Source organism: Haemaphysalis longicornis, unplaced genomic scaffold (genome assembly GCF_048455015.1).
Source record: "Haemaphysalis longicornis isolate Haplotype H1 unplaced genomic scaffold, Haemaphysalis longicornis Haplotype H1 scaffold_10, whole genome shotgun sequence".
Taxonomy (NCBI): Eukaryota; Metazoa; Arthropoda; class Arachnida; order Ixodida; family Ixodidae; genus Haemaphysalis; species Haemaphysalis longicornis.
The window spans coordinates 147056702-147083952 of record NW_027526204.1 but is presented as its reverse complement, the minus strand read 5'-3'; the positions used below and the strand labels follow the sequence as shown (position 1 = coordinate 147083952).

Sequence of the window (27251 nt, the reverse complement as noted above, 5' to 3'; positions counted from 1 at the left end):
TATCTCATAAACCACGTATCGGTATACATTTAAATAGTTCGTAGGAGCATTTATTTTGTGCGCGAAAAATTGTCTCATTGGTTTCTTTTTGGTTTGCGATTTTGTCTTTAAAGGTGTGGCGTAAGATTCGACTCGCCTTTAGCGAGTGTTTTGGCGAACTTTTGACGCAGTTGTGATGTTATAACTCTTTCCAGCTTCTCCAAACTTTTTTAGGAATCGATGGTAAATTTGTTTCATCAGTTTTGGACTCAGTGAACGTTTATTCTTTCTACTCATGTTATCTATGTTGATGTAGTGATATAAAAAGAGTTACTTCGCCAAGCAATGTTTAGTTACAGGCTCTCCTTTTTATTAGCATCGGTAAGAGGCTTTGTTATGGTTTGCAATTTCATTCCGTTCTTCTCGTTCGCTCGGCTTGACGGCTTTGCTATAAGCATCGATTGGGTAAAATAGTAACGCACAATATTTTCGTCTGCGCCGCATACCTCCACGTGCAGTTAAAATTGTGTATATCTTCCAATTGTGTTCATTGGTTGTTTCTATATGTCCGTGATGTAACAGAGTTTGCTGTTCGCGTAACAGTGTTGTGTGATTTCCCGTCCTCCGTGAACCATATGTAGCGACTTGAAGTGTGTATTAAATACATAAATAATACCTTCTTCAGATTACCAACGAGAGAACGGGTTTGAGCCAAGGTTTCTTTTTTCGGCCTTTCACTCTTCCGTAAATGGCGCGTAGACACGCAACAATACATCGGAAAACGCAAGAGTGGCCGTCATGCTCTAAAAAATCCTAACTGTACTCAGGGGACAGATCGTAAAGAGCAGATTCTGCAGAAACTGCTCTCGTCACGATTCAGCTCATTCAGGCATCTTTCGCAATAGCGACATTCCCAAAACTGCGGAAATAGCTGCTTCATCGGGCCAGCAGTGATGAATTTTGTGAGCGTTGCAGGGCCCAAGAACCTTAAATCATGCTCCAGTCTGGGTGGCCGGGCAAAATAATCCTCCAGCCAAGCGCATTCGCACCAGTTCTTGTTTGACGTTTAAATGCCTGAGGCTATATTATAGCTAAGGGTTTTAAGCGTTTACTAGCATCCTCTCAATTTTGTAATGTTTGCAGAAGCAAGGAGACTAAATATAAGGGTTTCTCCGTCCTTTTTTAGTTCTAACCCCCGACACAAATCGTCCTTTCATACAGGCGAATTGTATAAACTCAGTTCAAAAGTCGGCGATAAGTAGTTAATGGTTACTATAATAGGGTGCCGGAATTCTGTTTGGTTCCCTTTGTGGGCCGACATAAACTTAGGTGGGGCAGAGTTAATCTACTCTGGGGAATGTTTCAAACTCAAAATCCGCTTGATCCCCGGAGAGAACTTCTTTTTAGCCCAAGTAGAGTAAACGTATGTCAGAATCGTACACCAAACCAGGCCAAACTACACTTTATGCTTTTCCGGTCAACGTCAGAAGCTTAAAAAACACGCTTAGTCGGATGACACTTCAAAAATGTCGACGCGTTATCTCCTCCTATTTTACGGCAAAAGGTGTGCGTTTATTTGAAACCATGCTATGATGGAGTTTCAAGAGGGGCGGATTTAAAGTTTTTCAGGCACTTTTTAGTAAGAGGTTGAAGGGCTGAACGGTTTAACGAGGAAATTTTTATCTTCCGATCTGAATGCTAGTTTTAACTGAAAGAGGAAACGGTGTGAGGCAAGGAACGTTTTCAGCCACACTAAACTTTTTGTTGCTTTTCGTGGTTGCGGGTGGTGAAATGGATTTGGTTGGCGATAGCGCAAAGCTACGGGTTTCGCTAAGAAGTAAGATTAAAAAGTACCCTTGCCTCATTCTGCTCAAAGCACAAGTACATGCGTTCAATCAAGATCTATTTTTTCTTAGTCACCAATATTCAAGGAAATATAAGACCGACGTGCGAGGATTCGACGACGAAAACTTAAACCAATCAAGCGAAAAATCAAGCTACTATTATTGTACATCTCCTTCGTCACTGGAATACAGAACTTAGAAAAACACCTCATAAACCGCTCGACCTATCAATGCAGAGAGTAGAGTGGAACCAAAGTAAAAAAAGATTTACGTTATATATACCAGGTGAAGTCATGGCAGCTCCTCTGGAAAGGCTCCTGGAATCCTGGAAGACTTTACGGTCATACATTGAATGAATAAAGTGCAGGGCAGGAAGTATTTGTGATATTGACCGTCCAAACCAGTAGACGCAGCTCGAACGTGACATCTGTACGCAATTCATGGTTCTGATATTGAGTTCACGCTTAAAACCACGTCCACGCAACCAATATTCTTCTGTTATTATAATGCTAGCCACGGGTGCTTGTGACTCTTTGTGAAATAAAACGTTGAGGTTGTTTTTAAAAGGCTGGCACAGTTCATAGTAACTTATTAGGAGAATGAACCATCGGTCGCTTCTTCATTTTAGTAATTAGCTTCAGGTTTGCATGTCACTGTCTTTCAAAAACGTTTTGATTCTGTTATTCAGGCACAGGTGTAAAGCTCACCATATAAGGCGAAGAAAAAAACCAACGTTCTTCTATTAAAATTGTAGGCATGTTGATGTGAATGCTTATGGGCTTATTATGTAGAAAAGGCCCAGTATTGTTAGGATTGCGTGAAAGATCACTTAGTGGTTCAGGTACTGACGCTGTCAGCTCATGGGTACTTCAAAGGCCCGCGAGATTCTTACAAGGCAAGAAAATGTACGCCAGTGTGAATATTCCCAGACTCCAGGGAATCGGGGCTGAAAAAAATTCGCAGTTCAACTAGTGGTCCATGGCTTGCGAAACATCAGAGCTGGCGGCACGTCTTGGCACTTCGGAGACACGGCTGTTCCAACTCACACCTCGCATAGACTTCCGAACTCGCCGCTGAATGTTCTACGTGACTGGCAGGCCTTGCTGGTTTGGACCGCAGTATTTCACATCTACCAAAGTAGACTGCGTCTACCAAAGTAGACTGCTTGAAACCACGGCAACCGGCTTCGCGAACTCGGTGTGTTTGCGCAAACTCCGCGTCAGTGCTCCCCACGGCAATTGGCGAGTAGAAGTTCACGCGAGAGATCACGCCACGAAGACTGGGTAAAGTTTTCTCGGGGTCTAGCTGGCGGATGCCCCGCACTCCTCACGAGGCGCACGCTCACGTGCTGTCGGTATCTATTCTTGGTATTTTTTAGGGGACGGCGGAACTGAAAAACTAAACAGCTCGGTCGTTAAAAATTGCCACAGTTATTGCCACCCCTACTAGAGATAACATCCGACGGCTAAGTCTAACCAAGTATCATTCTATTGGCACATGCCGTCGCTGTGTTCAGCTCTTGAAATTCCTGCGATGCAATTTCAGACTTTCAAAACTGGACACCCATTTATGTATATTAGCCATAGAAAGAACAATGGGCTTTCCAAAGACGTTCGACCTTAATGTGTAGACTCACTGCTAAAGTTTTCGACACCACTATGCGAAGAAGTAAATTTAGTAACGCTGATCCCACTTTAGGGGCCATAAATAGGCTGCGGAAAGTTGCAATTTTACGCACGCAATCGCTGGAATAGTATCCAAGGAACGCCATCATGTTGAAATGGTTTAAAAACGCTAAATAAGCCGAGTTATCGCTTGTTAAAAAGAGCCAGCCGTAAAACGAGGAGCTGTACTCCTTTGTTCACTCCTCCGCCGCACTGCGGAAGCTATGACATCATCGACCCGCCGTAAGACCACCTAGAGAAGCAGGAAAAGTCATCACCCCCATTGATATACGCGCAGTCTTTGGCACTCGACCCGCATGCTCCGCCAACCAGCCTCCGGTTGCGCTGCGAGCAATGTGCTGCCTGGTTCTCGCGCATTGCTTAGAGTCGCCTTCGCTGACACGGACCTGACACTCCTCGCGCACCAAGTAAAAAGGATGGCCGACGTTCGCATGAATCCCTACAAGGACGTACCACTCAGACAAAGAGGCCGTAGGGACAGTGTGAAGCGGAATCCGCCCGAGCCACCACGGTATCCACTCCATTCCGGCGGCGGTAACATGGGTTAATAGGTATTGACAAATGTTTCTGGCTTACTTGTGCGACGTAAGTTCGCGAGTAATGCAAGATTACTGAACTAGTTTTAGCGCGCACATCAATTACGCGTTAAGAATTCGCGCTTAGGACCCCAGATGAACATTGTTTCCGAGGAGCACATTGATGAAGAAAGTGTATACGCCATTTGACTCTGGCGCTCCGAACGTGGTAGTGTCGCGCTTATTTCCTTCCCAGTGCTTCGATCGTTGGTTTTGGGCACCAATTGCTTCAGTCGACATCGCGCTACAGCACCACAGTAGCTAGCTTCTACGAGTTTTGCACGCCTAGACAGTCTGTTTTTTATTTATTGCTAATCGTTCTTTGTGTATCGCATCGCGCACTTGTCACCTCATTCTTGCAGGAAATCGGTAACCAACAATTTTTTATATCGCTTTCATGCTTCTGCTTTGCGCTGAATGCGGGTGCCGGAGTGAACTATGAGTACCCACGGAAAGACCGTCGGAAACACGTGCTGCTTGTCCATATCCGTAGTTGTCGCCAAAAGTATATAGAATAGAATATCAAGTGCTATTTTAAAACTACGCGGATTGATAGCGGATACACGTGATTGTGGGAGGTGATTTCGTTCCTGACACATGTTAGGTATGTTAGTTAAAAATTGCTGAAGATATGTTGATGTTCTGCAGCGAGGAGCGCAACTTCTGCGAATGGTCAGTACGATTTGAAATATAAGATTGTTGGGTTAACAAAACTAAGCTGAAACGAAAATTGTTGCGATAAATTTTGCGAAAATGTACCAGGGCCGATATCTTAAGGCGAATAGCGAGCAGTGGAATAGCAAGAATAGCGAGAATTGATTTCATGTTTATAACGCTGGCGGTTCGGCGATAATCCGATAGTATAAACCTTACGTCACGATTTTGAACGCTCTCGATATCCTTCACTATGGAAGGCAAACGCGCGTTATTAAACGTGCAAAACTTACCAAAGAATTTCTCAGCCGCGGGAGGACTCAGAGGGGGTATCGGTGTCCGAACCATTCCCAGAAATATCGGAGCAGGTGCGCGAACTTAATGAAACATACGTGTTTCCCTTTTCACAGAAGACTGCTTCACGTGGGGTACCACGCGTGTTTTGTTCCTGCAGCTCTCGGTTTTAAGAATTGGCAAAAACGCTGCATGCCTGTGGGTATCTGGGTTTAAGTAGTGTAGAGATCACAACTTCTCTAAAGGCTGCATAACTGTGCTATCCTAATCGGGGATATTTGTTAGAAGAGATACTACGGTCCCGTACTAGTACGAACGGCAATAGCTCATGCAGTGTACCACTCCGCCAAAGCGACAGGCCCGGACGTCACCACGGGCGCGAGTTTTGAAATCAGACTGCGGTTAATGCGTTACACTGCCTGCTTTTTCTCGCGTAGTTCGTTCGTCATCGCTGCAGTAATTCATCGAGAAAATAATTCTAAAAATCACGTAAAAGACTCGTGTTATGTTCGGAAAACTCGCCCAAAGGCGCAATTAGCCCCTCGCGCAGGAGCTGCCGGCTGCGGGGATGAGGCGCAGTGGCAACTTCCGTTGTCGCTCGCTCTTAAGTTGCACCCGAGTATATGCACCGGTGGCTGTAGCAAGTTCGCTTGAATATTGAAATGGACACTGCTTTTCGGCATCATACTACAACGTCCCTTTTGCGGGGACACTTGTATTCCGCAAAGACTAGGCTTTGAAAAGTAAAATATGTTTATCTAAGTGTGCGTAATTCATGTAGGGTAAATCATGAACAATCAAAATTCTTCTATAGCCTTTCTGCAAAATGCTTATTCTCGTGTTGCAAAAACTTCTTTCGGAGTTTTGCTGAATTGACGTACTTTTACAGCCGCCGAAATGTCGTAAGCTGAGCAAATTACGAAGTTAATGTAAATCTTAGTTTGCCCAACAATCGTTAAGATGCCACTGCTTGTCTCACAACTGGTCGCGTAAAAATCTTTCTTATTTCCCACAACCACGCCTCCCGTCCCTGCTGAGCATTAGCGATTAACGTTGTCTTTGTAGCAAGGTGGCTCGCGCTCATGAAAAAACTACCTTTGATTTCACATGCTTCTCATGATTGTAAAATTTTATATGAAGATGCACAGGAATAATCGCTGCTTCTTGCGGTCAGGACGAAATCCAAAACAAAAAAAAACTGGAAAATTGATCTCCATACAGCAGACTAAATGCCTAGGAGAAAGCCCCCAAAAGAAGATTACACGTACCATCGTTTTCAAGTTCAAGTTCAAGTTTATTTCACTTTTTTGCATAACATAAGCGAGTACAATGACAAAAGAAGTCTCTAAGTTTAGAACTGTCAGGGGACCTCGTTACATAACGTAATTATAATAGAACAAAATGCCGCAAGCAGTTCAGCAGGTTTAAGAACATCCTGAAACATAATTAAGACAAGCAAGAACAGTATAACGAATAGGAATCATGCAATAATGCTTCATTGAGAATTGGCACACAAATATTCTGGAAAATCAATCATACAAAGCAAAAACACAGTTTAGTAGAAATGTAGTTTTCTAAGAAGATATAATTCAAATAATTTAAGAAAAGAATATAATCTACAACTTGATTTAATTTCTTCAGTTATATTGTAACATGTCGAAACACCACCAACTTTTGCGGTCTGTTTGCCGTAGTTCGTACGCACTTTTGGCGTCAAGAAATTGTTTCGGGCAGAAACTCGGATGTTATTTGTGTTAATGAGATGATCCCTGGACAATCTATCAATAGATATGTGATTATGGACAAGGCTATACATAAATGAAGCCAGATTTAAAATAAATAAGGCGTTTACCGCAAGCACGCCTAGGTTAATATAGAGGGGCAGGGAATGAGACCGAAAAGGAGCAAATTTAATGATCCGAAGAGCCTGACTTTGGAGCATTTGAAAAGGTTGGACATGGATAGCATATGTATTGCCCCACGACGAAATGCAGTAGGAAAGATGACTATGAATATGTGCATATTATAACGAAAGAACAATGCGTGGGTGAAAATAAAGGCGCGCTTTGATAATACCATGAATTCCGAAAGCTACCTTTTTGCGCAATGATTGCATGCGGTAATTAAACTTTTTTATCTGTTCTATCTGTGAAAACATTGAACCGATGCTTTCAGTGATGACTCTTGCCAGGATAATTGCAGCAAGAAGAATAAAAGTAACGCTGCTCCAAAGACACGTTATAAGGAAGAATGGTTATTGCCATCTCCATAAAATACCTACTTCGTATTCCGCTCATGTTTCTGTATTCCACCCGACCGTTTTCTGCGTGCTTCGATGTTTCTTCTCGACCAAGCTGTAGATTTTTTTTGTCGCCTTGTTGGAACTGCAATTGATATTTTGAGGTCCACCCAAGCGAGTTTCCGCCCTTGCCCGATGTTTCGCTCATAGGAATAAATTTTGCACGGAAGGCGCAAATGACTGTGCAGAGGCGTAGAAGTGTTTATGGGTGTAGGGCATCTCATATTGAACAAGATTGGTTGTGTACAGTCACGGGCATTTCAAAAGAGACACCAAAATGCGCACCAGAATATGCAAAACCGGGAAATATGGTACGTGGATGTGCCACAATGACGCGGTAAGATTACGTTTCGAAAGTCACGTTTCCTAACTTTGTGACTGTGGTGGAGCCATGCGACAATTCGACTTCCATGGAAAGGAATTCGTGTTCGGGTTCCGCTATAACCCTAACCTCCATTTTTTGACCAAACAGTTCACCTGCCTTGAAGGGCGTATGCGAGACACATTGGTCACGCCAAGCACACACTGACTGGGGAGTATTATTACCCTCCACAATGGTGGACGCATCGGTGCAATGGCGCCAGTGCGTAAACGTGACTCTGCTTAAACTAGAGCTACTTAACGTTCCTCCAAGTACCACGGGACATCTATATTTCAGACTATAAATAATAATGGTGAAAAAAAGTTTCCAAATTGATGGGTTTTCGTTTAATGTTAGTTGCGACGAAAAACGGCTGAGCCGTGCCTGAGGGAGCATTCGTGATTTGGAGCACTTCGCATGGTAAACAAATAAATCTGCTTCACATTTTCTAGAAGAGCTAGATGAACGGCCAAAAGCTGCTGTATATTAACGCTTTGTAGAAAACCCTCCAGTGGTGAATTCGTCTTGCCTCACATTTCAAGACAAATTATGACGCACTGAAGTGTAACGCTGGGATACCAGCACGTAAAAAGAAAATCTCGAAAAAAACAAAGATGATTAGAAAGTCTTGAACGTGGACATAATTAAAACGTGAGGGTTCGTTTTTTCGGTATCTTTGGCCACGTTCATTGTGGATTATGCAGTGTGGATGGTCTGCGTAACACACTGCTCACGAATCAGTAATTAACATGTCTGTCTTCCGAGACAAAATCTATTTATTCTTCCCGAAATACGTTCCACGTCTTCCGCCTCTTCAGCTTTGCTTAGAGTTTCTGCAAATACCCCAAAAATAAGTCCCGAGAAGTCTAAGAGGAAGAAAACCAATCTACGACAAACCAAATATGCCACCCATGGTATAAAAATACTGTTTTCTGTTCTGCTATCCATGTTAGGAATTCCAACGCGTTAGTTTCCAGCTTAGGCGGCAGACTTCTGATTTGCAGGGGGGATACCTTGCGTTGCCTTTCCTTCTCTCTTCTTTTTGGCTTTTAGCACGAACACATGGGAAATAATTAGGACAGAGCGGCCCGAATGCATGTTCAGTAGGCTCCCGAGACGTGACCTATAGCCGCTCATGGATACTACCGAAGGAGTCGTTCTCCGAAGAAACAATACAAAGAGTGGGCCGTCTCAAAGCACCTTCGTCGGATTCCTGCAACCGATTCTCCTGGTGGACTCCGATGCAGGATCCCAAAGAAATCCAAATTAATGTGTCGCCCTTTTCTGCAGTGTTCCTCGAAACCAAGGTGTGTATTTGGTGAGTAAAATCTGCATTTGAACATTATTCGTGGTTGAAACGTAAACCTGCACTACAGCCAGGCTAAAATTTCAACAATGTTTGCGGCCCAACTTCAGATGTTCCATGTTCAGTGCACAAGGAAATTGTGGGAATGGTCGGTTTCAGTGGTGAGATTGTGTTAAAGTCGGCTTGTCGAATGTACAAATTAAACTACTTTCAACCCACCCGATATTGGGGTGCAGTGCCTGCGACGTTGCACGGCTCAGCCCAAGGACGAGTATTCGACCCCGGCCGCTGTGTCCGCTTTTCAGATTGAGGCGGCCGACCCGCCGCGGTGGCTCAGTGGCTAAGGCGTTGCGCTGCTGAGCGCGAAGTCGCGGGTTCGATTCCCTGCCGCGGCGGCCGCTTTTCTGATGGAGGCGCAAAGCAAAAACGCCCGTGTGTACGAGATTTCGGCGCACTTTAAAGATCCCCAGGTGATCAAAATTAATCCGGAGCCCTCCACTACGGCGCGCCTCATCGCCTGCGTTGCGTCGGCGCGTTAAACCCTACAATCAATCAAATCAATCAGATTGAGGCGGCCGAAAAGCAATAACGGTAGTGAATGCAGATTTTTTTTAATGTCCCAAGGGGGACGAAATTAATCCTGAGCCCTCCACTACCACGCGCCCCATAGCCCAGGTGTTACCTGCGGCGCTTTAAACACCATAATAGGATTTTTCCATTTTTTTTCTCTATCTTAAATTGCTATATCACATGCGGGAGCAATAGTCGGTGGGGAATTTGTACAGATTATTGCCCCCCTATTAAAAAACCCGATAGAAAATAAAAAAAGGCTACTGCGTGAAGGCAAAGTGTCTGGGTGGTAATGTTTCAGGTGTAGGTTTCCAGAGTTAAGGCGGCAAACAAAATAAATCTGGTATCATCAGAATACTGCATTACAAACCATGCAGGTACGAATTTCACAGCAAGGGGTGAAGAAAAATACTTTTTCTGCAAAATATAACAACACAAATAATCAAGGAGGAGTTCTATGGGTTGAAGAAGGCGTCCAAAGCGAGATGAAAGCAGAACAACGAATGTACAGAAATAAATTTGCCCCACACTGTTGTCAGCGGCGCCAAGGTCAGCCAAAACAAAGCATTACAAATTGAAACAGTTCTGCTCAACGTGAAACCTGTCCGAAGTGCAGAGCAGTGATTCGCCATAATCGGCTGTGGCGCGGTTCTGCGCTCATTCCCACCACCCTTGGCGCTCTTCTCCTCTCTGTCTCACTCCTCTCTCGATGAATTGAACAGGGGTTTGTTCAATGCAATTCATTTTTTTCGCCTTCGTAGTGCTCGGCGCCTTCTCTTGGGACAGCTAGCATCCTTTTCTTTATCTGTTGTTTCTTGCCCTGCCTGGAACAGAAAGAGTGGGAGTTCTGTTCTTTTTGTGATTATTTTCATTTCGCACATTCTGCCTTTCGGTGCAATTAAGAACTCGTCGATTGTTTTCCATCCGGAGCAACTTTTCTGCGCCTACCATTGTAGAAACTAACCCTACGAGCAATCCTGACTAAATTGATTGATTGATTGATTGATTGATTGATTGATTGATTGATTGATTGATTGATTGATTGATTGATTGATTGATTGATTGATTGATTGATTGAGTGATTGACTGATTCAGTGATTGATTGTAGGGTTTTAAGCGCCGACGCAACGCAGGCGATGAGTCGCACCGTAGTAGAGGGCTCCGGATTAAATTTGAACACTAGGGGATCTTTAACGTGCGCCGAAATCTCTTACAAACGGTCGTTTTTGTTTTTCGCCTCCATCAGAAAAGCGGCCACCGCAGCCTGGAATCGAATCCGCAACCTCGTGCTCAGCAGCGCAACGCCGTAGGCACTCAGCCACGGCGGCGGGCAGGGGCAGACTAATATTTGCCCTTAATCACGTCATTGTTCCTACTGCGTTGCACCGCTGAAGCGAAACTTCCGGCAAGATAGGAAGCAGATAATTTCTACGGACGCTGTACGTGAAGTTGCCTAAAATGTCGATGAAGAGAATGTAGTTCATTCCGACCAAAGTTCATTCCGACTAAAAAAGTTTAAACGCTGTGAAAGCTCCAAATCGAACATTTTTTCCAAGAACGAGGGAGATCCCAACTAATTACGAGGGGGTGCGCATTGAGGATTAAAATGAACTCCCAATTTAAGTACATATTTGGGGCCGGCGTAAAGCACTCTTCAACGTCTCGAAACGTTGGCCACCGAGCAGTGGAGACTGAGCCTTTTAGAATGCTGCATAATGAACAAGGGGATTTGCTCGGAGGCATTCATTGGACTTTTTCATTGCACAATTGCTTGAATTTCATACGCTTCTGTCATAATTTACGCAGTGTGTAGAGGAGAAATCTGGCTCGTAAAGGGTAGCCGAGGTAATCCTTCCGGCGCGAAAACAGCCACGATGGGGAATTATATCGAAAACGTCTTTTCGCCGAACTGCTGTTCCCCGTAGGCGCTCGCTCGCTAGGGATACAAGCGTCTGAAACTGTAACGCAATAGGCCGATTTTGCGGAATTTAACGTTTGGTTCATATATAGCGCGAGCTTCAAAATTTCAAAGCATTATCCGCTACAAGACTATAATAATTTGCACAGACTGAGTGTCTGCAGCTGAGATAAAGCGTGTGTGATTTATCGTGATCCAAGCTGTGTGGCGGTGTCTGGATTAACGTCGACATTTTGATGCATATATGTTTGTTTTGTTGGGCATTAAAGTTAGTTGAATAAACAGAAGTCGCAATGGTCGGACAAGTTTCCAATCTCAACTTTGTCCTTACGTGTCTTCCGAGGGAACGCCTTAGCATTATGCTTTTACCAGCTGTGGTGTTCAGTGGTAAGGATGTTTTGGTTTAAGGTGTTCTAGCAAAATAGGCAAAGTACGTACACGCGCGTGACCTAGCAACGTGATTCCTGAAAAAGACATGTAATGTACTGGCAAAATTCTAGGACCGTGTAACATCTGCACAAAACGTGTTTCATCTGGATAAAAGCCAACTAATCGATTTGCAAGTGCAAAAAAGCAAGCCCACGATCCAGGGATGTTAAGTAAAGAGAGGAGGCCACGTTAGCTATTCACCGAGTTTGTTGCTTTTCTTGTTCTTTTGTGTGTGTTTTCAATAGCAACCACATTGGCTATTTTGAAGCACCAACTCGTCGAAGTCACAATCGTTGAGTATGCTTCAACCTGTCCACTCTAGTTTGCAATGAAAGTGCTTATCTGCAAAGAGGCGACCTTCTTTGCCATGTGCTACTGCTCACATTTCTATGTTTTTTAGAGCTGTTTGACCCGAGACACCTTCGCACCATACAAACGCAATTACGATGTTTTGATTCCATGTTTTTTATGGTTGAAGACTTGTACTTTCGGGAAACAAAATGTCAGAGCAAGCAGTGTGAATAGTAAAATATTATCTTTATAAAGGGCACAACAGAACTTTCAGGAGTGTGCCGTAATACATCCACTCTTCGCGTTTCCCTCGGCGTCACCGACCGCACTACCCTGGCTGGTATATTTGGCGGGAAACGTAGTGGTGCAGAGAGTTTTTGATAAGAACAGTGTGTGTCTACTAATTTTGTTCTTTCCCAAAATGACACACTAGCAGGAGTGCCACTCTTCAAACAAAGTCAACAATTCACGTTGATGCACTTGCACTCTTCTAGGCACATCTAACTGCAAACAAAGCAGCATGCAGTTGAAAATAGAGCAAACAAGCGTATCCGGAGAATACAACAAGGAGACACCAATTAATGGTGTGTTCGAGCTGAATCACAAGCGACAGAGCTGCTGTGGTCGTCTTTCGTTCCGCCTCTCTGCTCATCGACACAGCCGTAACGCCCAAGACGGCGCAGTACCACTGGGACGCCAGACCACAGCATCCGGGCATCTTAGGCTAGCCGAGGCTTCCGTCATGGTCTTCTCGCTGGGAGCCGTAGTAGATTCAGCATTTGTAAAGAAATCGCGCAGAGGCAGCGGCTACTAGAGATGGCCGCCACAGCCAACGTCTCGCATACATCTTAGTGCGCATGCTAATTGCATCAACGTCTGGGCGCGCCGTAGCAAATGCCTGTGTTTGGGCAGAGCCTCATCGCTGTGCATGTGGGAAGCCTTGGGAGACAATCAACGTCTCTGCCTGGTTTTTTTCCCGATTTCCTTCTCTCGTTTCTCTTTGTGCACTGTATAGCCAGACGCTGAGAATGCTCGCGGAACAAGCTCCCAAAGTGTAGACGTGAATTTTTTCTCGGGTCAGCGGCGGGTTTCGGCTCCCCGTGCAGATGTTGGCATAATACAATTCACAACAAGTAGTATGGAGATTAAAAGCATGATAGGATACGTAAAAATTTGAAACGAATTAGTGGAATCTTCTTTACGTTAGAGGTATCTGTCGCTTCGCTATAATACAGCACCAGCCGTCGGGTATGCGCTGAAGTTTAGTCCTGAGCTTCGCTTTGAGGTCTTGTGCTACATTAAACGGTATATCCGTAATCTGACGCACAGTGAGTACCGCGAGAAAATCTGATAGGTACTGAGCCACAACGTTAAAGGGACACTGAAGTGAATTTGTCAAGCTTCATTTTTCAGTTTTAATTGGTTTGATTGGCTAAATAAACTTATTTTTCATCGTTTATCCCGTCGATAAGGCGATCTTTATTTTATAAAGCCTGAAAGAAGAAAAAGTACCATGCGCGGTGTTCGGCGGCCACACCAACTAACAGCGGTCACGTCAATACAAGGTCTACGCGATTGGACGGTGTTGAAGATCAGAATTCAAACCACTTTCGATTCCGGTTCTGTAAAACAATATGCTTGGCATCCGACATTATTTTTGCCTGGGCATTCTTAGTATCTCAGTAATCGGTATACCGCGCTTCTTCGATGTTGTCGGTGTAAAATGCGTCAGATAAGCCTGCCAGCACGGCTTCGAATAGTACCCAGCACTTGTCAAGGCATATGCCGTGGATGAACAGCCTGTGCGTCCCCAGAGACGCTCAAATGTGATTCGCTTCCCCGCACCTTTGGGGCTTGGCTGGTTCATGCCTATATCATAACAGGCGTGTTCGCACCAGGCTAAGGGTTGGCCGATTCGGGGTTGTGCCCGCAAGCAGTCGATGCTTATGGCAACACCTCGCCAACGCGAACTCGGTAGGGCGTCAGTGCAAGTGAACACGCGTTGTGCGCTCTCGCTCGTGGAGCAATGAACGTTACAGCACAAACATGGTGAATTCAGTTTAAAAAGCAGTCCCCCCCCCCCCCCAAAAAAAAAAAAAAAAGTTTGGAAACTCCAAAATAACATTCGCTGTAGGGGCTTCAAAGTTGCGAATTGCAAAACAACGGACATAAGGCTTCAGACGATTTGGCCTTAAACCAGCGCTGTTATGAATGCAAATGTACGGCATATAATACTTCGTCTGTTTACATTTAATCTATTTTCAGCGCTCCCAGCAGCTCAGAACCGTATTTTTTGAATGACGCTTGCGCAGTAAACGCCACCAAATTCCCGAATACCTTATCTCTCGGGGCTAAATTCCTTGGAATTTTAGAAAAGCAATCGCGAATGTGTGGTCGTACTGCTGGCCTGCGTGCTAGTTCGGCCAGCGCAAAACGTGCTTGCCGCACCTTGGTTGTACTCTGTATATAAAAGTTTCAGTTGATTTTAATTCCTTAGTGCATATATTACCTTCGCTGACTCTTCTGCCACCTTTATTTGGCCCTAGATATTTTTACTGGCGTACCTCTCAGCGAAGTGTCGCATCTACATGGACTTGCAGCTTATTACAGTCTTCAAACTAACAAACGAAAGGCACAACCTTGCATGCAAAAACCTGTCGAGGCTTATTTTCAACTTACCGAACGAAATGCGACGACCCACCGGCGGTCGGCCGACTAAACTCTGGGCTGACAAATTTTGTCGGAGGGTCGCGAGCCGTGCAGTAGCGCAATCAAGCCAAGCCGTCTCAATTAGACTTTGTACCACATATCGTAGGAAATCGGCATGGGAGAGGCAGTGAGCAGGGCGGCATTTTTATTGACTTTTCTAATGAAGAAACTCGCCTAAACGCCGCGAGAGTGGTCTAAACATGTATTGTTCAGTTCAGTTCAGTTCAGTTCAGTTCAGTTCAGACACTAGACTACCATTTCCGTGGTAATCCGCGATGTTTACACAAGACTTCACTGTCCATTTGCACTGCGAATTCTGGTGTTAAGCCAACAGTCGTATAATCATCATCATCATCACCAGCCTATCTACGCCCACTGCAGGGCAAGGCCTCTTCCATTATTCTCCAATTACCTCGGTCCTGTGCCAACTGTGACCAATTTATCCCCGCAAACTTCTTGATCTCATCTGCCCATCTAACATTCTGCCGCCCCCTGCAACGCTTGCCTTGAATAGGGATCCACTCTGTTACCCTTAATGACCAGCGATTATCTTGCCTTCGCATTACATGCCCTGCCCACGTCCATTTCTTCTTAATTTTTACTAATATGTCTTTAACACCAGTTTGCTCCCTGACCCATTCCGCTCTCTTCTTGTCCTTTAATGTTACACCTATCAATTTCCGCTCCATTGCCCGCTGAGTCGTTCTCAATTTAAGTTGAACCCTCTTAGTGAGCCTCCAAGTTTCTGCCCCGTAGGTGAGTACTGGTAAGATGCAGCTGTCATACACTTTCTTCTTCAGCGACAATGGTAGGCTGCTATTCATTATCTGAGAATGTCTGCCATATGCACCCCACCCCATTCTGATTCTTCTAATTATCTCTGCCTCATGGTTGGGATCTGGGGTCACAACTTGGCTAAGTAGATATATTCGCTTACCACTTCCACTGCCTCGCCACCTATCTCAAACCGCTGTGCTGTCCCGAGGTTATTGATCATTACTTTAGATTTCTGCATATTAATTTTCAGGCCCACGGTTCTACTCTGTTCGCCCAGTGCGGAAAGCACGCTTTGCAATTCGTCCCCCGAGTTACTTAGCAAGGCAACGTCATCAGCAAATCTGAGGTTACTGAGGTATTCTCCATTAACCCTTACTCCCACCTGATCGCAATCCAACGTTCTGAATACTTCTTGTAAGCATGCTGGGAATAACATTGCAGAGATTGTGTCTCCTTGTCTGACACCCTTCCTTATAGGCATTTTACTGCTCTCCTTATAGAGGATGATGGTAGCTGTAGACCCATTGGAGATATCCTGTAGTATTCTTACATAATGCTCATCTACCACCTGATTCCGTAATGCTTGAATGACTGCTAGGGTTTCGACCGAGTCAAATGCTTTCTCATAATCTATGAAGGATATATATAGGGGTTCAGTATACTCAGCGCACTTCTCTATCACCTGATTGATCATGTAAATATGGTCCATTGTTGAATAACCTTTACGGAACCCTGCTTGTTCTTTAGGTTGACTGAAATCTAAGGTTGCAGAAATTCGGTTAGCGATTTCCTTGGTAAGTACCTTGTAGACGACTGAGAGTAAGCTGATCGGCTTGTAGTTTTTCAAGTGCTTCATGTCGCCTTTCTTATGGATTAGTATGATGTTCGCGTTCTTCCAAGATTCTGGTACCATTGCGGTTATTAGGCATTGCGTATACAGGTTTGCCAGTTTTTCAACTACAATTTCTCCGTCATCCTCACAAGAGGTCTGCTGTTATCTGATCCTCACCAGGTGCTTTGCCCCCTTTCATTTCTTTCAAAGCATTCCTTACTTCTTCGGTCGTTACTGGTGGGATGTCTATCTCCTCTGAACTGCTGTCTCGTTCGGCATTATCCTGGATGTCCCGGCTACTGTACAGATTCCTATAGAACTCCTCGGCCACTGTGACTATTTTATCCCTATTTGTGATGACGTTGCCTTGCTTATCCTTAAGTGCATACATCTGATTTTTCCATATCAGTCGTATGTGTGCGCCTAAATTTAGGTACCCCTCAGGTTACCTTCCAGGACATCCTTCAAAGATACCTCGAACAACGTCATACCTAAAGTATCTGCGATCTGTGGATACCGACTGGCGACGTGAAACCTCTAAGCGTGAATATGGAGCGAGACGTTAGGCGAAAGCATGGGCAGTCGCCTAGCCTAGCCTCATTTCCCCCTCATTTTTCCCCAGATAAACCTTTACGCCAGCGAGTATACCTCACTACGGACATAAGCACGTAAATATAGTTAGCTGTTTATGACACCAAACCTCAAAACTACAGCATGCCCCTGTGGGTATGTGGTCCAAACTCGTTAACACGCAACTTTCAACTCGTTCCTAATTTTTACGGGTAGTAATTACTTACCGCAGTGTAAATAGTAAGCAAGCTTGGGCACCTCATATAGCGCATTTGCTCATTAACTACCCGCCTAACATAAAACGTCAGTGATAATTGCTGCGATGCTCAGTCGCAGCAACCACGGGCTTTAATTTTCCGGGACAGTTCCGGCGACCATAATAAATTACAGCACTGTATCTGGGAATGAAAATTAAACCCCGCCAACAAGCAGGCAATCAGCGTGCTTTATTTGGGTAGGGGATAAATGAACTCTCAGGAATCCAGAAAATTAAAATGTGCCATGCAGGTAAGGCCTCCATTAGATATATGAGAGGTACCGGCTCTTGCATGGACAGAGACTTCGCGGGACATTTTGCACGCAATCATATTGTGACAATATCGTAATTCAAAGTGAACGCTTAAAAATCATATTACCCGAATCACCACGCGTTGTCTACCGGCCTAATAAGAATTTAGGCGACTTTATTACTAACTCTCGTATCAGCCGACCAAGAACTACTGGCTGCATGCCCTGTAATAAACCTCGATGTAAAGTATGCCCCACATGACCAATACACAGCGTGCCATCATCCCGGCTTCAGACTATTGCGTAAATATAAAAGGTGACTTTAACTGTGACTCCGCTAATGTTGTATACCTTCTAGAGTGCAGTTTGTAGGCAACAATATATCAGCCAAACTGAAACAGCCTTTCGAATACGGTTCAATATTCACCACTCTTATGCAAAAAGTTGCCCTTATTTGCCCCAGTCAAGGCATGTATACGGTCCCGGTCTTGTCTTTGAACATCTTAAAGCCACAATTTTATAACCCGCTTTTAAAACCCACCACGACCGCAAGGTTCGAGAATTTTTCTCATTTATAAGTTAAGGTCAGCGACGCTTGGTATTAATGCAAGGTACGGAAACCTAACGTGCTTTTCCGTCGATTAAACTTGGCCACTTCACAATTTTTATGACATTGTTCATTAATCCTACCCTCAAGTTTCCAACCAGAAATCGTACAAAATTCTCCAAATACAGCAGTATATATATATATATATATATATATATATATATATATATATATATATATATATATATATATATTGGGTAAAAGATTAGGCTAGTGAAGGGTAATTAGTAAAAAGGGGCGTAATAAAAAACATAACAAGTTTACTTCGAAAACATAACTTGACATCGACGTTTCGGACGGGGACCGTCCTTTATCAAGACTCTTGATAAAGGACGGTCCCCGTCCGAAACGTCGATGTAAAGTTATGTTTTCGAAGTAAACTTGTTATGTTTTTTATTTTTTTTATTGCACCCCTTTTTACTATATATATATATATATATATATTGAAAGGCGGTTTAATGGCTAACAAGCAGTAAAAGCGAGAGGCGGGAAGCAGCGCAGTCTGTTCCAGGTGAACCGGATAGGGGATCGCTGATCTGACCACAAGGACGCACAGAGATGATGCCAGCTTGATGCTTCCGGTACATACCCGAACAGGGATTGGACGATCGAGGTCCGTTAGTCCTTTCACTTCTCTTCATTACAATCACCCTCCGCCGAAGAGAGAGCCACCCTGGCGACCTACGGTGACTGCAGCACAAGGGGATCGTAATAGGGCTTTAGGCGAGAGACGTGGACAGTTTCGCGGCCGCGACGGCGAAGGTCTTCCGTTGGCTTCAGTGGTTCTACAACGTAGTTAACGGGGGAGGAAGAATCGATGACACGGTAGGGGCCATGATATTTAGAAAGGAGCTTTGAGGAGAGACCAGGAGTGGCAGACGGTATCCACAGCCAAACGAGATCGCCAGCACTGTAAGAAGTCGATGAGTGCTCCTGGTCATGACGGTGCTTCTGTTGAGCTTGGTCGTTCGATGTAAACGAACGTGCGAGCAGGCGGCACTCTTCTGCATGGCGCGTTGCGTCGGAAAGGAGATGGCATTCGGACGGATCAGGGCTGTAGGGAAGGATGGTATCCATTGTACACGATGGCTCCCGTCCGTATAACAAAAAGAAAGGTGAAAAACCTGTAGTGGTCTGCACGGCCGTGTTGTAAGCGAACGTTACGAACGGTAGCACTGAGTCCCAGTTCGAATGGTCGGGCGCGACATACTTTGCGATCATGTCCCCAAGCGTGCGGTTGAATCTTTCTGCCAGTCCATTGGTTTGGGGATGGTAGGCGGATGTGGTGCGGTGCACAATTTTGCATTCTGCGAGGAGCGCTTCGATGGCCTGAGAGAGGAATACACGCCCCCTATCGCTTAGTAGTTCCCGTGGTGCACCGTGGCGTAGGACGAGGGAGTGCAGAATGAATGCACCAACCTCACGTGCCGTGGAAGCGGGAAGCGCTGCTGTTTCGGCATAGCGGGTTAGGTAATCTACTGCCACAATTATCCACCGGTTACCAGAAGAAGAGTATGGCATTGGGCCGTAAAGATCAATGCCAACGCGCTCATATGGACGAACGGGGCACGGCAGGGGCTGCAGCGGGCCGGCTGGCTTGGGGACAGGCGACTTACGTCGTTGACAATCAGTACAGGCACGAACAAATCTTCGCACAAAGCTGTACATACCACGCCAGTAGTACCTTTGACGAAGTCGGGTATAGGTCTTCAAGAGTCCCGCGTGAGCACTCTGCGGATCATTGTGGTAAGCGGCACACACCTCCGCGCGGAGATTCCGTGGAACCACAAGGAGCCACTTGCGGCCGTCCGGCATGTAGTTGCGGCGGTAGAGGAGGTTGTCGCGAATGGCAAAGTGAGCAGCCTGGCGACGCAGGGCCCTAGGCTGAGGAAGGGTCGACGGTGAAGACAGGAAGTTGACGATAGTAGCGATCCATGGATCTTCTTTCTGCTGGGAAGCCATGTCTGAGAGAGTCAGCGACGACAAGGTAGTGTCCGTTGTGCTGAGGTGTGCCGTATCAGCGGACACCGGGGAGCGAGAGAGGGCGTCGGCGTCAGAATGCTTGCGGCCGGATCGATACATAACACGAATGTCGAATTCTTGTAGACGGAGGGCCCAACGAGCAAGTCGTCCCATGGGGTCTTTGAGTGACGACAGCCAGCACAATGCGTGGTGGTCGGTGACAACTGCAAAGGGGCGGCCATAAATATAGGGGCGGAATTTGGTGAGCGCCCACACTATGGCCAAGCATTCCTTTTCGGTCACGGAATAATTTCGCTCGGCCTTGGTGAGAGTTCGACTTGCATACGCTACAACGTATTCGTCGTAGTTGGGCTTCCGTTGGGCAAGCACTGCACCGAGACCGACGCCACTGGCGTCAGTGTGCACCTCCGTAGGAGCTACTGGGTCGTAATGCCGGAGGATAGGTGGTGAGATTAACAGGCGTCGCAAGGAAGAAAATGCTTCATCACAATCCGGGGACCACGCAGAAAGAGCATTATCACCGTTCAGCAGTCTTGTTAGGGGGGAAACGATGGTAGCGAAATTTCTGACGAAGCGTCGGAAATAGGAACAGAGCCCGATGAAGCTCCGGAGGGTTTTCAAGGAAGTCGGCTTCGGAAAGTTGGCGACAGCACGTAGCTTATCGGGATCAGGGGACACACCATCTTTTGAAACAACGTGGCCTAGAATAGTCAACTTGCGCGCACCAAAACGACACTTCTTTAAGTTTAGTTGGAGGCCGGCAGCGGTGAGACACGCCAGGATCTGGTGGAGACGAGTTAGGTGTGTGTCAAAATCGGGAGAGAATACGACGACGTCATCTAAGTAACAAAGGCATATATGCCATTTGAGACCACGCAAGATGTTATCCATCATTCTCTCGAATGTGGCAGGTGCGTTACATAAGCCAAATGGCATGACGTTAAATTCATATAAACCGTCCGGGGTAACAAATGCGGTCTTGGGGCGGTCCGATTCCGCAACCGGCACTTGCCAGTAGCCCGAGCGCAAATCAAGGGACGAGAAGAATTCTGCACCGTGTAAACAATCGAGAGCGTCGTCGATGCGTGGGAGCGGATAAACGTCCTTGCGGGTAATTTTGTTTAGGCGGCGGTAGTCAACACAGAAGCGCAAAGACCCATCCTTTTTTGTCACGAGGACCACGGGCGACGACCATGGGCTTTGGGACGGCCGAATGACGCCGCGCTGTAGCATGTCATCCACGTGCTCACTAATAACACCACGTTCCGGCCCCGACACACGGTAGGGTCGTTGTCGCAAGGGAGCATGATCGCCTGTGTCGATGTGATGGGTGACTGTTGACGTTTTACCCAACGGAGCTTGTGCACAGTCAAAGGAAGAACGGAACTTGTTAAGAAGGGCGAGAAGCTGCGTGCGCTGTGTGGGATCCAAATCGGCGTCCAGGGACTTCTTGAACACGTCGGCGGACAGTGAAGCGTCGGTAGAAATGGACGAGTCCAGGGCAGTGAGCGAAAGCGCAGCGGGATCATCGCAAACGTCGAAGCGGCTGATGGAGCGCATAGCTTCAACATGGCCAATTGACTCTCCATGGAGCAGGCCGACAGAACAGTGGGTTTGATTGGAGATAAACATTCTCGTACGCCCACCTTGCACTGTAAGAACGGCGAATGGGAGTGGCAACTCCTTCCGGCGAACAAAAAGGTCGCCTGGTGTGAATAGGACAGGTCCATCGGGTACGGGCGCACTAGCAAGGTCAACCATTACGGAACTTAGCGGCGGGATATCGACGTCTTCGTTCACGGTAATCTTCCATTCACCAAACAAATGCTCAGACAGCGGCGGATCGTTCTGGGAAATAAGTTCAATCTCAGCCTTGGCACAGTCAATTACTGCGTTATGGCTTGACAAGAAGTCCCATCCAAGAATAACGTCATGGGAACATGAAGACAAAACAACGAATTCGATGGTGTAGACAGTGTCTTGGATCACTACTCGAGCAGTGCACGCAGCCAGTGGTGACACATGTTCAGCACTTGCAGTTCGAAGCGAAAGTCCCGACAGTGGCGTCATAACTTTTTTCAGATAGCGGCATAGTTTCACACTCATAACAGAAATCGCGGCACCAGTATCGACAAGAGCAAGAATAGGAACTCCTTCAACAACTACGTCGACGACATTTTTCGGAGATACACGAGGACTTTGACATTTTGCTACGTACGCAGTTCGTGCCTCCGGAACTGCGGGAATTAGTTTCCCGCGTCATGAGGCGCTGACTGACGACGCATAGGAGAGATGGAGCGGCGACGAGGAGAAGGCGATCGGTGACTCGCGAACGTCTGATGGTCGGATTGAAAGGATGGTGACGGCGGTCCCGCAGGTGCGCGACGGGGAGCTTGGCGGGAAACATACACTGGGCTATGAGATGCTTCAACCTGCTGCATTGCACGGCGACAGTAACGTGCTACATGTCCTGGGAGACGACAGGAAAAGCATATAGGTCGGTTGTCCTGAGTGCGCCACGGATTCGTCTGCTGTACAGCCAATGGCGCGGGACGGCGGAACTGGGAGACTGGCTGAGGAGTGAACGTCACAGGCGCTGGCATGTAGGGTCCAAACGAGGGGACAAAGGAGTGGACAAGTGGCGGGGCAGCCCTTGCCGCGCATTCGGCGTACGTCAACGGAGCGGTCACTGGCGGTGCTATGGTAGCCATGGTTGGAACAGTCAGCGGGGCAGCGGGTGTAGTTGACTGGTGTGCAGGTGATAGGGCTTCGGCGACCTGCTCCCTGACGGTGCGCTGAACAGCTTGAGGCAAACTTGGTGCAGGCTGCTCTACAAAAGGTACCAGCGAAAGTTGCCGAGCGACCTCTTCCCGGACGAAGTCCTTAATCCTCATCTCAAGCGATGCTTGTTCAGAACTGAAGGATAAACTTGACAGCTCTGCGCCCGTCCCGAGCGACTGTCGAACAAAACTCCTCTGCCGCCGCAGCTCATCATAGCTTTGGCAGAGCTTAATTATCTCAGCCACGGTCTTTGGGTCTTTGGACATCAACATCTGAAACGCGTCGTCTTCAATTCCTTTCAGTATGTGCCGAATCTTTTCTTGCTCAGACATATCCATGTTGATGCGCCTGCAGAGATCCACAACGTCTTCGATATAACTTGTGAAATTCTCGCCGGGCTGCTGCGCGCGAACGCGAAGACACTGTTCAGCGTGCAGTTTCCGCACCTCTGGCCTGTCGAACGCCTCTGCGAAGAGGGTTTTGAATTCGCCCCACGTTTTGATGGTCCTGCCGTTGTTCCGAAACCAGACCTCAGCCACTTCCCTAAGGTAATACTCGACATTGCTCAGCTTAGCTTGGTCATCCCACTTGTTGTAGACGCTCACTCGCTCGAATGTGGACAACCAATCCTCGGCATCATAATTACCTTTGCCGGTGAAAAAGGGCGGGTCACGCTGACGGATGGTGCCGGCACAGATGACCGTTGGCACCGGCGATGGTGGCTGTTGGCCTACGTCGACGGGGTTGACGGGCATTGGTACGGTGCGGTTGCGAAGCTCCAGGTTGGTTCACCTCGTACCCAGCTCCTCCACCACTTGAAAGGCGGTTTAATGGCTAACAAGCAGTAAAAGCGAGAGGCGGGAAGCAGCGCAGTCTGTTCCAGGTGAACCGGATAGGGGATCGCTGATCTGACCACAAGGACGCACAGAGATGATGCCAGCTTGATGCTTCCGGTACATACCCGAACAGGGATTGGACGATCGAGGTCCGTTAGTCCTTTCACTTCTCTTCATTACAATATATATATATATATATATATATATATATATATATATATAGGAATACGCACAATGTAAAAGTACCCTCTTCAGAGAGTTTATTTCAACATTTCGACCTGAGACAGGTCTTCTTCAGGAATGAAAGCTTTTGGAAAAAATCATACGGACTCAGGGTGGGGCGCCGCCCCGAATCCACTTGGCAAACAAACACATATACATATATACAACGTGTATAAACCCTTGAAAAGAGTGAATAATTTTATACCGTTGCATGGTTTTAAACTCGAAAGAGGGGGAAGTAACCCAAATGTCGCTATTGTACCGAGGCTGCATGACCTAGGAGGGAATTGCTTTCAACAGAAGGCGCGACCTTTCACGCTGAGCCTACAGTATCGTACGACGCCACTGTAACTACTTCACTACAGTAATGTCAGCTTGCGTTGTATTCTGTAACTCCGCGGCCGGCGCTGATGCACACTCCTAAATGTCCTTAGATTGGGTAATATAAAAACACTATACATTCCTTAAAGTAACCTAAGTATATTCAATGCTATCTCACCATTAGAAGCAACCAATTAGAAGACTCGAAACTAAATACTGATATAAATCCTGAAATATACATATTTAAAAGAAAAAAACGCATTTTAAACCAATGCCCTTCTGCTTTCTGAAGAAGGATGACCAGCGAAGCGGTCGTGCGTAGTGTTAGAGTCGTCTTGTCGGTTAGTTTTCATATACTTTGTTTCCGGATAGTTCCGGTAAGGCAACACTCAACTGTTAGCTACAACCATTGTGATTGTGTAGATGTTCATGTATTGGCAGCACACAGTAACTTTGTAACGCTTACAACTGCTCTGTGAACTAATTATAACAAGTAACTGAAACTCGGAGTAATGGTAGCCGTCTCAGAGGCCAATCGTCATATACATTGTGCAGTGACGCTTTCGATAACACAAGAGGTACAGTCATTTTCTGTAATTATACTCCCTCCGTAGATAGCCATGCTTCACTGTGACTGTGCAACCCCAATGAGGGAAAGCCAGCGTACAGCGACCAGGCTTACACCGCACCTATTACACTCGGTTTCACCTCTAAGCACACATGAATGGCTTGGAAGACATTTTTTTGTGGGGCAATATAAAGGCCCTCAAACCGTTATGATAATTTTTTATTCTTTTTATGCTCTCAAAATGTCGCGGAATTTTATGAGTTGGGGCCCAAAGGTGGCGCTATGGGTGCGTTAGATTCTTTTCTACATCGCTTTGTTGCCCGAGATAATCTGCTGGTTATTATTAGCCATAAATATTTAATAAATGCGTCAATGCTCTTTGTGCAGACGGCTAATCAGAGAAGCTGCGACGGGTGTTTTGCGCATGATGCGTGGCCTCGCACGACAAAGTAACTTGCGGGTGGTGCGTGTCGTTGGAACGTTGACGCTGCCCCTGCCCCATATCGTCGCCTGAGCTCTGATTCACGCATTAGCCCACTGCGCATAGGCTGAGCGCCAGAGGCTCTGCTGCGGGAGAGGCTGTTTTTTCGATCCCCTGATGCGTCAATTCCACTTACCGGTGTCAATAATTGCAAGAGTGCAGCCCCGCCAACTATGAACCCATCCAATCTCTCTCCTTTAGCATCTAACTCCTCCCCAAGCTGTTTTTGTTTTCGCTAGTGTGAATGCGGTTGCGCCAGGGGAGTTTTCTAAGCACACGGGACCGCCAGATTTTCATTTCGCATAGCCATGTGAACCCTTTCTTCGAAAATAAAAATCACTCAAGTGTCTGACTCGAACCTCTGCAATTTGTATAAGGAAGGTATGACTGATCCTCCTGATCAATATGCCTGTCAGACATTTTACACCAGGCCACACCAGCTTCACTACTACGGTACAGTAGTGAACCCGACTTTAAAGAGGCTCGGTGTGTAACGAAACGATTTAACCAGTCATTTTGTTTAATTCGAACTGGCGAGTTTCCCGAATTTCTTTTAGCAGAAGCAGTTTATTTTGGTAGTTAAAACGGCTCACGCTTTCGTGGAGACCAGGCACGCAGAGCTCCGGCAGCAGCACGAGACTGAGATAAGGCGAAATGCTTGAACTGATAGCACAGACAACTGAAATGTGGCCACATGACATTCAAATTCTTTCCGCGGGAACATCCGCACTGACATGTGATACTGTCATGATTCAATGACTACAGGTTTTTCTGCTCAATATAATCAGTTCGCCATCTAATTTATTCCAGGTTTCGGCTAATATAATTCAAGTGTCACCTGTTTTATTTCAGATGCCAGCGAATTTATTTCAAGTGCTTATCAATTTAATCCGGGCGCCAACCAAAATAATCCAGCAGGCAGAAGGTTGTTCAGGGGTGTTTCGCGCGAACTTGGGCGCAGCTTTGCGGAATTTATTGCGCCTGGTGTGGTGACAGCACAATGTTCCTAATCTTTTGCTTGCAAGATATCTTCTGCGCACTGCGTAATGTACATTTACTAACACTCGCTGATTAAAAGAGCAACCTTTTTTGAGATCCGCCGGTGCCGCGTTCTGTCAGCTGATCGTCTGCCAGAGCACCGTCGATAACTCCAGTCAGAAGCATCGTCTGCTCCTCACGTAAGAATACCTTCAGAAGTTCCTTTGATAAAGACACATTACTTAAATGCCCTTTGCATTCTGATTTTCAATCAATTATGCTTTTCGGTCGTGTTAAGTAATGTTTCCAAATTATAATGTCGCCTGCTCACGTCAGAAATGTTGCCTGCTCGTGTCAGAAGTATCGTGTGCTCGCGTGAAAATGCGCTGGCAAGTCTGCTGACGTGACAATACGCGAGCAGACGACACTTCTGACTACCTCGCCGGCGATCAGCAGACTATACCAACGGATCAAAAAAGACCGCTCTCCTGGCCAGCGCGTGTTAGTAAATGTTCATTAAGCTGTCCGTATAAGGTATCTTGTACATAATGGGTCAAGAAACCGCTGGCGACTCGTAGGCGTTGTTAAATCTCCCCCCCCCCCCCCCCCCCCTACTGCAGACTGGTAATTCCGTGCAGTGCGGTTCGCAGCCATGGCGCTATATGCATTGGCCGCGATATGCATTGATATGTGTGCAGTAGTCGTGAAGCTTGCCAACATCGTCAAGCGTCGTGAAATTGCCGTACTAGCGCGCCAACGTGCCCAGAGAGTGTAATCAGTGTCGCATAATGGCCGCTGCGAGAGCAGTAGTGACTCTGGCTAGTCAGTGAGCGGTAGTGGTTTGGCCTGTTAGGGAAAATCAAGACAGACTGCT

The 27251-nt window shown here is 46.3% G+C and overlaps 1 protein-coding gene and 1 long non-coding RNA gene across 2 annotated transcripts in view; one reads left to right on the top strand and one right to left on the bottom strand.

Moving 5' to 3' along the window:
- LOC144159598 (uncharacterized) overlaps window positions 1-27251 on the top strand; it is a 699997-nt gene that overhangs the window by 367551 nt on the left and 305195 nt on the right. The gene's annotated exons all lie outside the window — the stretch shown is intronic.
- LOC144159596 (uncharacterized) lies at window positions 18658-23983 on the bottom strand. Its single transcript, XM_077691183.1, has one exon. It carries the CDS (start codon window positions 23724-23726, stop codon window positions 22437-22439), a length of 1290 nt encoding a protein of 429 aa, XP_077547309.1. The 5' UTR covers window positions 23727-23983; the 3' UTR covers window positions 18658-22436.